The following is a 14916-nucleotide window of genomic DNA, read 5'->3' as shown; positions in this document are numbered from 1 at the left end:
TCCAAACGTCGTTCGAATTTGAGAGATTCAGATTTGAGAGACTCTACTGTATTAAAGGACAATGGGCAAAACGGTCCAACCTTTCGCCACGAATGAGACCTATACCATCGAATAGGTATTGGCAAATTTTGTTCCGGGACCAACCCCAAAAGTATGTAGAGTAGAAAAAGCACTAAAGCATAAAACATTTGTGTAAGAATTGTAATGATTTTTTTTTGCAAAACTCCTTTTATACAATTACAATTAATCGTATATTGGCCTTTTTTAAAAATTATTGTAAATAAGGACTCAAACAAAATTTTCCTGGAACAAACCATATCTTTTTCTCTTCATTTTCCCTGCAATTTTGCAGATCTTCCTTATAAATATTTTACCATCCTTCAAATTCATAAAAAGGATTGTATCCTTTAAGAAGGAATGCCTCTTATGCAGTGATATTCTGCTTAAAAAAAAGAGTTAAAACCTTTAAAGATCGCAGGGTCCTAAAAGACACCGTTATTTGAATACTATGAGTATTCAGAGAAAAAAATGTTTTATTTAATTATACTCAGAACCTTTTGTTAAAATCCTTTAGTAACGGTACCTTTACAACCCGATGAAATTCAGCAATCCTAGCTCCTTTTTTAAAGAAAATATTTCTCTAAAGACGACAAAAGACTGCAATCGAGGCAATATTTTTAACGGAATTAAAGAATATTAGAGGATACTTGAGGAAAATCTGGAGACAAGAAAAATGGAGGGATAGGGATATGGTTTCGTTTAGGAAAATGTTCCTTGAGTTCAGTTCTCTTTTATGGCGTCTACACAGTAGAGAAAATTATGTCCATATTGAAGAGTTTTTCCTACACAAGCGTAAGAAATTTGCTTCAATATTGACATAAATTGCTCTAGTGTGTAGACGCCATTAGAGAACGTTCTTTGGCGCTAACAACTTACGATATACCATTATTTAAAAAAAAGCAAATTTCATAAAAATAGTTCTAAACATTTCTTAAGACATCTGAAAAAGTTGACGTGATGGACTATAAGTTTCTTCGGGTGATATGTTCAAGATACACCAAGGACTCCGAAAATACTTGTGATTTGCCATTAAACAAAAGACAGAAAACAAATTGTCAGTAAAAAGTCAAAAGTGGTCAGCAAAAAAATAATAATAAACAAATAATTCGAAATAATCAGTAAAAATTTTCAATTTTGTCAGTAAAAAGTAAAATTTTGTCAGTAAAAAGTAAAATTTTGTCAGTAAAAAGTTAAATTTGGTAAGTAAAAACCTCGAATTAATCAGTAGATATATTCGAGTTGATCAGTAAAAAATTGAAAATTAATCAGCAAAAAAAATAAAAAAGGATCAGTAAAAAGAAAATATTGTTACTAAAAATTAAAAATGAGCACTAAAAATATTCGAGTTGATCAGCAAAAAAATTAAAAATGAACAGCAAAAAAAATTAAAAAAGCATTAAAAAATTAAAAATGAGCAGTAAAAAATAGTGGTCAGCAAAAAATTGAAAATGATTAGTAGAAATATTCGTATTAATCACTGAAAAATCAAAAAGTGGTCAGCAAAAAATTAAAAAGGAGCAGTAAAAAATAAAAATTGGTCAGTAAAAAATTAAACTTATTTATTTACTGACCATTTTTAATTTTTTTACTGCTTTTTTAATTTTTTTACTGATCATTTTTAATTTTTTGTTGACCAAATTCAATATTTTTACTGCTTATTTTTAGTTTATTACTGACCACTTTTTGTGTTTTACTGATCATCTTTTACTTTTTATTGATCATGTTTTATTTTTTACTGATCATCTTTTACTTTTTACTGATCATGTTTCATTTTTTGCTGATCACTTTTAATTTTTTACTGACCGCTTTTAATAAAGTATTGCTCTTTTTTAATTTTTTTTACTCATCTTTTAAAACTTTTTACTGCCCTCTTTTTATTTTTTTACTGATCATTTCGATTTTTTTGCTGACCAAATTTGACTTTTTACTGCTCGTTTATTCAATGCCTAAACAAAATATGTTTTCCTTTTGTTGCCCTGTAATGTGCGATTGCTTTAAAACATTCCTAGTTTGTATGTGAGCTACCAGATGGAGCAGTCAGAGGGAAAATCTGAAAATATTTATTTAAAGCTCAAGTTTTATATCGAATTTGGTCCGAATTTTATTAAGATCGGTTAAGTCGTTTTCGAGTAATAAATTGTCAAAGGTGCGAATTTTCAAAAGGATATCGTTAATCTCCCAAGGATTGACAGTCCTTTTTGACTTGGGTATCGGTAATTTTTAAGTCATACACCAATGCCTACAAAATGGGCCTAGTCCCATCTCTGGCGAAGGGTTGTACCAGCCCTTTTGTCTGCCCATTATTTCTGCCCATTGTCCTTTATGAAATATATAATTATCCATAAATTTAATGTTCACGATGTAAAATTGAAATAATTATCGATGAATACTTTGGGGTATCTTGGTGTCGCCAGAATATATCCTACAAAGATACTTATGATCCATCATGTCAACATTCTGAGATAACTTATTGTGAAAATTCTCAAAAAATGAGTAAAATTATTTGATTAAATGGATGTTATCTCAATAACTTTATTATATAGTAGGATGGTGTTGTCCAGAAACGATTTGTGAAAGAAAATTCAAAGAAAATTTTCCTAGAACTGCATTTTTAAACTAATTAATTTTTGATTAATTTTCTTCATTCGAAAATGTTAGATTTCTGGGACTTTGTCGTTCTTTGTGGCTAAAGGGATGTCTTGAATAGGTACATGGGTTCTGAGTCACACACTTCACGAACAATTTTAGGTTACTAGTTACTACACAAGTTAAACAAAATAAAATAAAAATCTTTCTACTATAACTAAGTTTTGCTTAACTCATGTAGTAACTTATTTGTAAAAAGTAGAAAATCGCTGTAAAATTGTTTGTAAAATGTATGATTCAGGACCCATGTACCCAATGAAGACATCCCTTTGGCCCCAAAGAAAGACAAAGCCCCAGAAACCTGACATTTTCGACCAATGAAGAAGGTACGCTGCGCAGGGCACAGAAATCTCTGCACTGAGAAAAAAAGAGGGTGCGATTAACTTTTTTTCTTCAGAACTTCAACACTTTTTAGATGTAAAAATTTATCAACATTTTTCAATGTTAATTTTGCACCTTTTATGAGTAAAATTAACATGAACAAGGGTAATTTTAACCCCTAATACACCTATAAAGGGTAATATTTACACCGATTTTGGACCAATACTGCAGGGTAAAATTAACATTTCAGGAATGTTAATTTAACTTTTTCGGATTTCTCTCAGTGTAGGAAGAAAACTTTTATAGTCCAAGAACAAATATTCATATTTTAATATATTATTTTGTTCATGTTTTACGATGATGTTAACATTACCCTTTCCTTCCCATCCTATGATATTCAGTGACCCCAGCTCTTTCTTCCAGGAAATATTTACGCGAAGGACACAAGTTGTCCCATACAGCCTTATTTATACGTTTGAAGAATATTCAAGGATTTATGAGGAAAATCTAGAAAATTACAAGAAAAATTAAATGATAGAGAAATAGTTTGTTCCAGGGAATTTTTCCTTGAATTCTCTTTCAAAAATTAGTTTCGGCTTCTGGATACCAACATCCTGTAATGTACAATTAAAGAGATAAATAGGATTTTAAACAAACAAGTCTATACATTCCTTGAGAATTTTCATTTGAAGATATCTCAGAAATTTGACGTGATATTCCTCCAGAAATGTCTTTGGAGAATATGTTCAAGAAACGCAAAAAGGAACGCAAAAGTACTCATCCACTCCCATTCCACGAGAAAGGATTTCATTTTATTACATTGTGTTTTAGAAAAAATACTAAAAAAAATAGGTATTACAATAAATAAATTAAAAAAATAGGTATTACAATAACTAAATTTAAAAAAAAAACACCAAAGAGATTAATAAATTTACTGGGGACTGGGGGACAAAATGATCTTTAGGTTTTTTGAATGATCAACTGTTTTTATATGTTGTGCAGTGTGAATTTATTTACTGTCTGTCAAAGAACAAGAGAATTTTCTTTATGATGTGCTTATGTTTCATATTTTATCACAATTATGTATTAAAAACTTCGATACAATGATAATAATACTTTAATTCACACTGGAGAAACTTCATGTTTAGTAAAAATATTTTTGAATACATCAACCGTCAGTGTTTGGCAGCTGTCATCCGGATAACGAAGTGCCGGATAACGAAGAGGTGGTGTATTTTCTTGCCTTGGACCATACATGTATCAAAGAAAAGAAAATTTGGGTGATTTGATGTAGCCGGGTATCTAACGGAAATGATTTTGAAAATATCCCGCGATTAAAGAGTGAACGAGAGAGTAGTGCGAGCGAGAGCAATAGCATGATTGAGAAATGACAGCGTTGAATTTCACGGATTTTTCTCTAGTTTTTCGCGAATTTCCCGTTCTTGTAAATCAAATATCAACAATTTTCATTTCGTAAAGGGTGTTTCTGAGTTTAATTGTGAATATTTTGCTCAAAAGTGCACAAAAATGAGCTGTAGCGGCATCACACACATAACCACCATTCCGAAAAATCTGGATAAATTTCGTGACGGACATCAGAATAGGGAGTCTGAAAACTTTCTATATAAATTAAGATGACGCGGCGGATTTCGTCCTTCAAATGGCTTTAAGTCTGCTGGAAGATTTATGAAGATTATAGATAGGTTATAAGGAGGCTCCTAATGGCTGGAGGCGTCTATAACTCGTTTTCTTTTTCTCAGCGGTCGATTGCTTTCAAGTTCTTTGGCAAGATTGCGTTTTGTCTGTAGTCGTGTTATCTTGAGCTTGGGCAACTTCAGCTCTTCTGGCGGATCAGGTTCGTCATCTTCCTTCTCCTCAGTTCTGGCCTTGGTGAAGTCAAGCGGCTGTTCAGAACATTCATCACTGTCAGGCTGTCTCGTTGATGAAGTTTCTGGCTTCTCGGATCCTCTTGTACTAGTTGCAGTCTCGGTGGGCTGACTTAGTTTGGCAAAGTGAGCCAAAGGAATTGGGATTGGTATTGGGAGAGGAAGAGGCAGAACTATAGGATAGGGTACTAAGATTGTAACTGGAGGTGGTGGAGGTCCAAATGGAAGAGCTCTACTATCATTGGGAGGATGTGAAAAAGGTGGAAAAGATGGTGTAAGCCGAGGGGATCTCAAGGGGTAGAGATTTGGTGGTGGAGGCAGGAAGGGATGATGCTGAAAACCACTAGATGGCCTCTGAGGTGGAGCTGAGGGTGTTTTTTCGGGTGTTGTAGCCTGCACAATAGGTGATATGGGATGCAGTCGAAGATCTTGAGCACTCGTTGTTAAGGTGCAGGGTTTCTGACTAACTGGGGTATTGTTGTTCATCATCTGGAGACTATTATTGTTTGAGCTCATGCTGTATATAAAGAAAAAGTATTCAATAATTTGGGCCTTTCAATTCCCAATCACTTATGCCCTAGACACACTTAGGACTTAAGCCGAGAGACGACTTAGTGGAAAATGATGGAAATGTAGCTTAATTATTATTTCGAATATAATTACGCTAAGCCGTCTCTCGGCCAATCCTCAGGTCTGTCGAGGCGGTCGAGGCCCTTACCTTTGCATTCTTGTAAGTCTTTTCTTCTTGAGAACTTTAATGGGTGATTTGGTAGTAGAAGAGTGGTGCATGGGGTTGTTTAGAAGCTTAGAAGGTGGTGCTAAAGTGATTACAGGTCGGGGTTGTGGTCCTACGTTGCTCAGGCTTGGAGTACCAACACTTATTGGTGATCCCGATCTGCTCCGTTCGCTGGCTGGTGATACTGATCTGCTACGGCAATTTTTCAGCCATAGTTCGGGAGTAATAAGGTTACCACTGCCTCCAACACCCTTTTCTTTGAGGTGAGGATTCATATCGAGGTGGGCCTGCGTTTCCTTGCAGAATATTTGCATCTTGTACTGATTGAGGCATTTATCACTGCAAAACTGGAGCTGTGATGCCCCATCTTGGAAGTCCACATAACTCACAGCATGTCTCACATGACGACACCAATCACAGGTTTTGGCGCGTTTGAAAGAAGCGCGACGACTCTGGGAGAAGCATGATTCTGAGCAGTACCGCGGTCCATCAGGTGTCCCCAGAGATCCAGGTGAGTGGTGGGCCATTGATCTTCGACACCAGCCACAATCCATCACTGCAAAAAAAGATTAATTATATCAATACAAAATATGAGAAATGTGACTTTACAAACGCAAATCCTGTAACATGAAGGCAGGCGTGGATTAGGGCCTTGGCAGACCTGAGCATAAACCGAGAGACAGCTTAGCGTAATTATATTAGAAATAATGCTTAAACTGTATTTCCATCATTTTCCACTAAGTCGTCTCTCGGCTTAAGTCGTTAGTGTGTCTAGGGCATTACACAAAAGGCTTCTACAGAGATAGTTCCCTTAAGTAAAAATGAAAACGGAATGAAAGATTTGATATAAATTGCCTACTATTGGGAGCTCATTTATAGTAGAGTTCCTCAAATTTGAACATTTTGGGGGGCATAGATGACATTTCTCACTCCTAAATTTGAACAACATTTTCAAAAACGTAAGGGAATTGATTTTAGAGATAATATGTAATCAATGTACTTTATTGTGAAATAAGTGGAATTTGTTGTAGAAGTTAATATAAATACGATAATATTGAGGAAACACCAGAGAAAAATGGCTCTAATTCAAACACTACGTAAAACTTTCTTCGCATAACCTCAAATTTTTCGTTTTGAATTCAACCCCGTCGTTCAAATTTGAGGAACTCTACTGTATAAAATAATTCTTGAATCGCCTGAAAATAGGGCGAAAAATTGGCGCCGAAAATATTTTACCCTACATCACGATGTTTCCTTATCTTATTAAAGAAAGATCTCCCGTGAGTATGTAAATTTTCTGTGTCACTGGTGTGTATTCGTGGGCTTTTTTCGATCCTGAGAATTTCTTTCAAAACGGAACTCCCTGTTGTAAAGAGTATCCCGCTTTTAGTCAAATTTAAAGACTTCTATAAAATAAACAACTGCAGTAAGATGATGAGAAAAGACGATCGTGTTCATTTCATGGAAAATTCAAACTCTTTTTCACCCTTTGTGACCTGAGATGAAGGAAATTGCTGGGTGTTTTTGGAGGATGATGTGTATAGGGAAAGCGAGACGCTAAAAGTTCTTCCAACTGGGATGCGAAATTTGAGCCAGCATCCCCTTTTATCAAACTACCAAAATATCCTCCCATCCTCCATCAACTATGAATCTTCTCCTATTCCACTTTTGTTCAACGAATATTCCTGGATAATGTGAACAAGTAGAAGCCTTTTGTGCAACCCATACACCCTCCACCTCGACAACTGTGGAAAATTTAAACTCCACATGAAGATTTTATGTAAAATATACTGCCACAATGAGATAAAACCCTTATGGTTAAAAGTAAAACTCGAAAGCAATAATTTAAAAAAAAAGAAACTCAAGTTTGGAATACCAACACATTTTTCCGTTAGAATCCATAGACTCCACGGAATCACTCTGAAATCAAATAATGGAATTACTACACTGAGAGAAAAAAGAGGATGCGATTAACATTTTTTCCTCAGAAATTTAACACTTTTTAGGTGTAAAAATATATCAACATTTTTTAATGTTAATTTTACACTTTATTAAGGGTAAAATTGACATGAAAAGGGTACATTTAACCCCTAATACACCTAGAAAGGGTAATATTTACACCGATTTTGGATCAATACTGCAGGGTAAAATTAACATTTAAGGAATGTTATTTTGACTTTTTCTCATTTCTCCCAGTGTAGAATCAAATGAAATCACAGAATATTCTTCTTTCTCAAAATTCCGTGATAAACAATAAATACACCAAAATTACAATATGGATTCTATGGATTTTTTTACTTTCCAAAGAAGGTTAATTAATGGAATTTTTTCATATTTTCAACTAAAAGAACAAACGTGGAATAATGTCTCATTCGAAAAGAAATACAATTTCTTTCGTATCGGATGCAGGGTAAAAGACCCTGTAAACAAATGCGGTTAAGGCGAACCCCTGGGATACCAAGAACAAAATCGTGAACGGTGAGGCACTACATTTTGTCCTATGTTCAGTATTCTATATAGCAGAGGTGTGCAAGAAACCGTTGAAACCGAATTAACGTCAAAATAAGTTGGTTATAGTAGCGTTTTGACCATTGACGTACATGTTTCATTTGACGTTAATTCGGTTTCAACGGTTTCTTGCACACCTCTGCTATATAGATTGAGGTGCTCATTATTTAGGATTGATAAGAGGCTTTATTTAAAATCAAGGGTGCAACAAGGATTTTAGCATGAGGGCAGCGAAATCGGAGAACTACCTACCCCCAGCAGAAATTGCTTCTTGGACGCAAAGAACATGAGTTTTCTCGAAAATTTTGATAAAATAAGCCAAATTATTATGACTTTGAGCTTATTTAAAAATCAAGAAAAGGAAAAAGGAATCCACTTGCGACCTGTTTTTCAAGAAAGTCACTATACCGATTTATACGATTTTGTCGGATTTAGACAAAGGGTACAAAACCGTTTTCATCGATCTGGAATAGCTTTTCGTTTCAGGAAATTTCATTTTAAGCTTAAGAATCACAAAACGATGTTCTTAGAGACACAAACGGTCTTTAGGCTTAATATGCTTGAAAAATCAGAATAAATCTTATTTTAATTCGATTTTGATGATTTTAAGTGGTTCAAACAGCACATAATCCGATTTAATTAATTTCCGAAGTCTTTTTTAGCTTCTTTTGTTGTAAGCAAAAAAAATTAAAAACACCTTTCGATTTTTTTTTAACTTTCTTATCCTATATTTATTCTCTTAATCTTCTTTTGAAGATATTTAAAATTAGATTTCGAGCAAAGTTTTTCGAATGTCGATTTTTATATTACCGATCTTTTATCCAAATTAAATGATTTTGAGTTTTTTGGAAAGCTCATAAAGTCTAACAACAAACATTTCAAAACAGTAGAAGCGTCTTGTGTGAAAATGACCTTGAATTAATTTTTGAATTATTTTAAATTTTATACTTTTATGTTTTTTTTGTGTTTAATTTTTAATTTTTTTTGTGCTTAATTTTTAATTTTTCAACGTTTATTATCAGAATGGACTTGTAAATTTTAACTTTAAAACATGTAGTATTAAAAATGGCCGAGTTGATAAAATAAGCTTACAAAAAATATAAAACACTTAAATTAAAAGAACGGTTCAGTGGGGCACGTTTCAGATGATTCCTGAGAAATGTTGTCACGCTGTTTGTCCATCTGTCCGTCGCCAGCTCTAGAGGCCAAACGGTAAGAGAGAGCGACTTGGAACCTTCGGGGGACCCTCCCATAAGTTGACTCAAGAATCGTTAACATGCCCCTCATTGCCCCCCCACTCACCCCTCCCCTTCCCCTACTAAACCATATTTTTCGGGATTGCTCGAAAACGCGTCGTACGATTTTTTTCATTTTTGGATATCTTTTAGAGATTACCCAGGCGAACATTTCGTCCATATGCGAAAATACCGTTGAATCATTCCTCATAACGGATTTTCAAGGTCAAATCTTAAAAAGACACTAGAGAGCGCATTTATCAAGCGAATGGGGTCATGTTTGGGCTCGTTGGAAAGGTCTTGGAATTTCCTATGAAAAAGAACCGGTTCAAATCGGTTCTGAACTGGTAATGAACTAGTTCATAGCCGATAACTAATTTTTATCCGAAAATCTATACTTTTAAAACAATTTTGGAGGTTCTTTTAAATGATGAATCGTTTCAAATCGGTTGAGAACCGGTAAATGGTGAATGATGAGAAAGTACTTCTGAGGTATATAGAATCTAAGTCACGAGTTCGAGCATTTCGCAAAGCCTGGGACGCTTTGCCACTCCTTTTTATACGAGAATGTTCACAAACCTGTAGAATTTTTATTATAGGCCTTCTGGCTTGCATGGCTGGGGCCGTTGCTTTAAAAGGAAAAAAAAATATTATTATTTATTTATTTTGATGTGCCGTGCTGGACTTTTTTTGCCATTTTGTACAATTATCAGTTTACAATTTTTATTCGGTTTTGCTGTGTAGAAATACATATGTCCCTTGAGACATTTGAACCATTTGCACCGGGCGGGACTCGAACTCATAACTGTGACAGTCGAGGCGAGGGTCACACACCGCCCAAGATCATCATTTATATTATTGGAGTCTTAATTTACACATTTTAAGTCATTTATATTGTAAAAAAATAGAATTTTACTTTTCTTTAATATCTGCAGTACTGAAAATTTCTACACCGGGCCAGAGTAACGGCGTTATCACACTTGCACATTAAAATTTTAATGTGATTCACATTAATTGCCACTTGTGAGCGTCCAAATATGTTATTTGTGTCTTTAAGTCACTTAATATTTGGGGTTTTTCTCTTTATTTATAAAGAAGTGGACTTGGCCTGCAAAAATAAGTTTAAATTTACCTAAAGCATAAATATTTTTCACATTAAAAAAAATCAAAATTTATATCAAATGTTGTGGGCCAAGTCTACCTTTTTATCAACAAATAAATTAAATTTCGAATATAAAATGATTCAAACACACAAATTACACATTTGGACTCTCACCAGCGACAATTAATGTGAGTCATATTAAAATTTTAATGTGCAAGTGTGATAACACAGTAACACTGTATTATATGTAGGTATATTTTATCTAATATAAACAGTTTGTTAGTTATTATAATAAATATAATATAATATTTTTTCTTTTACATTTTGAAGATTTTCTTAAGTGAGCAAGAAATCATATAAAAATGGCCTGCATAGTCTCTTATTTATTTTTTAAATGTTAAATGTATTGATCGTCAAATTTCTCAATTGGAAATTAATGCGCGTAGTAAATAATGATATTTTTCTATATACATATCATTTCTAAAGGCGAAGAAATTATTATGCAGGAATTCGCGGGATACCGAGTCACAGTTCATTATTTTGATGGGCGGATGATGTTGCATTGTGGAGATTGATTTCGCGACCATGGAGTCTGTTGGGGTATTGAATATGCCTATTAATTTGGCCGGCCACATCATAATGGATTGCACAGATGAGGCGAAGAGGGCTCAATTCCCCCATTTGAGAGTGTAATAATTATCCTGCAAGTCAGAATTGTTAGTCTCATTACAAGCCACAGGCGTGTGCAGTGTGCATGCAGAGCTTGAAATTCATCGGATTGCATACCAAGCACCCTTCATTGGAAATTCTTACTTCGCGGGAAAACTATCGAGTGGATTATCGGAATTTTGTTTCTCATTAATTATTTCCAATATTACAGTTGAAATAATATATTCACATTGGATCTGCAATAATTGATGCTTGTTCGTTAATAAATCAACAAAAAGTCAAAACAAGTTGTTATTTTTAGATGTAAACTAGTGGACAAGTTTATCTATTATAGTACATAAAAATAAATTGGGTATGTAAATTAATATTTACCTTCCTTCTCTGATGCAGTCATTGGACTCCTGGAATCTTCTCTGGAACTGTCGTGTTCTGGCGTTGAACTCTGACTCCTCACTTGTCTCAAATTAATAACTTTCGTGCGATCACTGGTGTTATTTTCGTAACCATACCAACCCAGAAGTTCATTCATCGCTGTCTCAGCAAAGTCCTATTAGGAGACAAACAAACACCATCATAAAGAAAAGTTTCATTATAAATCACTGGCGATGTATTTAGTTAATAATTTCTGTTATCTTACAAATGTAAAACATGTGTTCATTTTTTTATAATATCAAACCTATACCGAAAATAATATTAACAAGGTATCAAACGCAAAATCTTGGAATATGCACAAATACTTTTTTTTTGTCAGGACATAAGATATCTTTTAAAACTTCAAAATGAGACCAAATAGCTTAAAAAGTTAAGGTTACCAAATACTTTATAGAAGTTCAAAAGTAGTAAGTTTATTATTAATTATATCGAAATATTTATTTTTGCTTAACTCAACGTTCACAAAGAAGCAGATCTTCTTTGAAAGTCTAAAGGCCGCGGCCCTCAATAATTATTAGTAGTATGACATAATTATGGCAAGTTCTATAAGAACTTTTTTATGCTGAGTGTCGTCTTGATTATAAAGATAGAATCTTGCAATTTTAGCCTCGTGGTGGAAGGATCAGTCAATCCCGAATGACTATCCAGGTGTACAGATTAAGTTCCAAAACATTTCTAAATACTCCTGGAGATTCCGTCCTTCCTACAAGTTTTATACAAGTATATTTTTACGAATTTGACAACAAGAATCTTCCAATTGACTGAAAATTGCATCCTAGCAGACTGACCTAAGAGGTGAAGAAACTCATCCATGATCTCTATTGAATATAAGCATCTGGGTTTTTATTACTGATATTAAATTTTATTCACAGAAAAAAAAATTTGAAGTAGAGAGATTCAATAACAATGGCATAAAAATCAATGCCATAAATTCAATGCCATAAGTATGCCAAAATCTCTTAAATTTAGATCAATTTTGGCATTAACTTCGAATTCTGCTCCAAAACTAATCAAATTTTAGTAGATTTTGGCATTGATTTTGAAAAACCCGAATTTTAGCAACAAATGGCAATTTGTCAATTTTGGAGCAATTTGGCATTGATTTTCAGAAACCCGAATTTTAGTGTCAATTTAAGAGCATTGTGGTATCAATTTAAGAACATCGTGGTATTAATTTAAGAGCATTGTGGTATCAATTTAAGAGCATTGTTGTATCAATTTAAGAGCATTGTGGTATCAATTTAAGAGCATTGTGGTATCAATTTAAGAGCATTGTGGTATCAATTTAAGAGCATCGTGGCATCAATTTAAGAGAATCGGGGCATCAATTTAAGAGTATTGTGGTATCAATTTAAGAGCATTGTGGTATAAATTTAGTAAACATATAATAAAATTAAAATGATAAAAAATAAAATATTTTGACTTATTCTCAGCATCAACTTCTACACACAGAAAAATGGAAAATTCTTAAACAGAAACACCCAGGAATTTAATTTCAAATCCCATCCAATGAATGCCAATGCCCTAATTCTAAATCCTTGCTCATTTAATTTTAGTTGCAATTTGCAAATCTGTAGACATTTTTCATCTTCCAGCTAATGCAGAACTTAAGTTCCCGATCTCTTAACTTGAAAGAGCTAGGGATTCTAGCCCATTTCTTTCGCTCAGAGCTTCTAAACTTAAACGCCTCGGGGATTCACGTCCAATTTAAGTTCCCAGGATCTTATGTATTCTTAAATTTAGAGTCAAAATTTTTCTGTGTGTAGGTTGCAATCTACCATGAAATCCTCTTTTTATCGCGTGAGATTGCAATTTTCTCTGCTACAATCCTGCAGCAATCAGCAATTACATCCCCATTCTAGTTGTTAGCCATTGGAATGCTCCAAGCAATTGATTTGTCACTTCCGCCAGTCTGGATACTTTTACTAGACATTTTATGACTTCCATGCATAAAACACAATGATCTCGATTTATCTTCCAATTCGTGATCACGGTTCCTGATCCTGGAAGTTTAAATTCAGCAATCAGAGCCAGAGATAACCATCTAAGCTAAACTGTATCAGTCTGCAGCAAGTATCCGGAAACTCTCGCTGCTAGAATCACTTCAATCGCGGGTCTTCAGAATCTCCGATGTTGTTCTGCAGTTCCTAAGATTGATACATATTGCACAATAAATCAATTAACCAATCCCTGAATACAATTAAAACTTTTGACAATGAATCACACCAATAAAATTTTATCCAATCGCTAATTCATTAGTAAAATTTCTCAGAAATCACTCAGGAACCACTTATCTGAGTTTCTCGGCTTTTTTTTTTTGGCTACTTCTGTATCTAAAATGCCTCCGATCCTTTCTAAATCTTCTTCTGGGGTCGTCACGGCATCTATGCTGTTCTTCGCCCTTCCATTTTCTAAGAGTGTCTACATTTTAGTTCGTTGCACGCCTTGCACGCAAATCAGTATCGGCTAATATGTCGAAAAGGTCGAAAAGTAAATGATGGCAATTTTCTTCGCTTGTGCGTGTATAGTGAATGTTCCCATGAAGAAAAAACAAGTTTTCAATCACAAGTAAGTGTTTTTATTATGTTTAAACAAAAAAATGATAAATTAAGTATGTTGCTGCACTATTTCGTAAAATTTTAAAATTTTACTTCTATTAAATGAAGGAAGCTTCCTTTGTGGGTGATTATATTTCATCAAAAACGTCACACACCTTTTTTATTGCAGCTCATTTCATAATACTACAAATAATATACTGAAATTCTAATATATTCTTAAAATTTAATAATTTAAAGAGAAAAGTTTTTTACTTTCATTTATTAGAATTCAAAAAAAATCGTCAAGGGGGACATTAGGAAAACGCGATTTCAAGATTTAGCTGAGTGCATACGTGAAGTGGCGGGAAAAATTGAACGCGAGAATTTTCTCAGTGTTAGAATTTAAAAAAAATCGTCAAGGGGGACGTTACGAAAACGCGATGTCGAGATTTGGCTGAACGCGTATGTGAAGTGAAGTGACGGGAAAAATACAATCTTCTGAATTTCACGCAATTCAGGCCCTAAAATCCGAGCTGTGAAGAGCTCTACTCATATGATAGTTATACAAAAGCACAATCCGAACTCATATGTTTTTTCATGGAACCCGGGGAACTCGCATATTTTGTTGAGAAGTCTGTGGAACCCATATATTTTTCAGGGAATTTAGGCAACTCAATAATATGAGTGGCTCTCCATACAGTGAGTGGCAAAAGTTGACACTCACTGCATATAGTGAGTGGCAAATGAGTGAACCTCGAGTGACACAGATTGTCACCACCAGTTC

At 34.1% G+C, this 14916-nt stretch overlaps 1 protein-coding gene across 1 annotated transcript in view; it reads right to left on the bottom strand.

The window, feature by feature from the left end:
- Nucleotides 1-4011: 4011 nt before the first annotated feature.
- LOC129801818 (sine oculis-binding protein homolog) overlaps nt 4012-14916 on the bottom strand; it is a 29869-nt gene continuing 18964 nt past the window's right edge. Inside the window, exons 2-4 of the mRNA XM_055847168.1 lie at nt 11536-11710; nt 5632-6205; nt 4012-5430 (exon numbers count right to left, since the gene is read on the bottom strand). Coding sequence (XP_055703143.1) covers nt 4746-5430; nt 5632-6205; nt 11536-11710 — 1434 coding nt within the window. The 3' untranslated portion in view covers nt 4012-4745. The remainder of the gene's footprint in view (nt 5431-5631; nt 6206-11535; nt 11711-14916) is intronic.

The sequence above is a fragment of the Phlebotomus papatasi genome, chromosome 2 (assembly GCF_024763615.1).
Source record: "Phlebotomus papatasi isolate M1 chromosome 2, Ppap_2.1, whole genome shotgun sequence".
Lineage (NCBI taxonomy): Eukaryota > Metazoa > Arthropoda > Insecta > Diptera > Psychodidae > Phlebotomus > Phlebotomus papatasi.
Note: the sequence above shows the minus strand (reverse complement) of the source record. Positions and strands in the feature narration are given on the sequence as shown.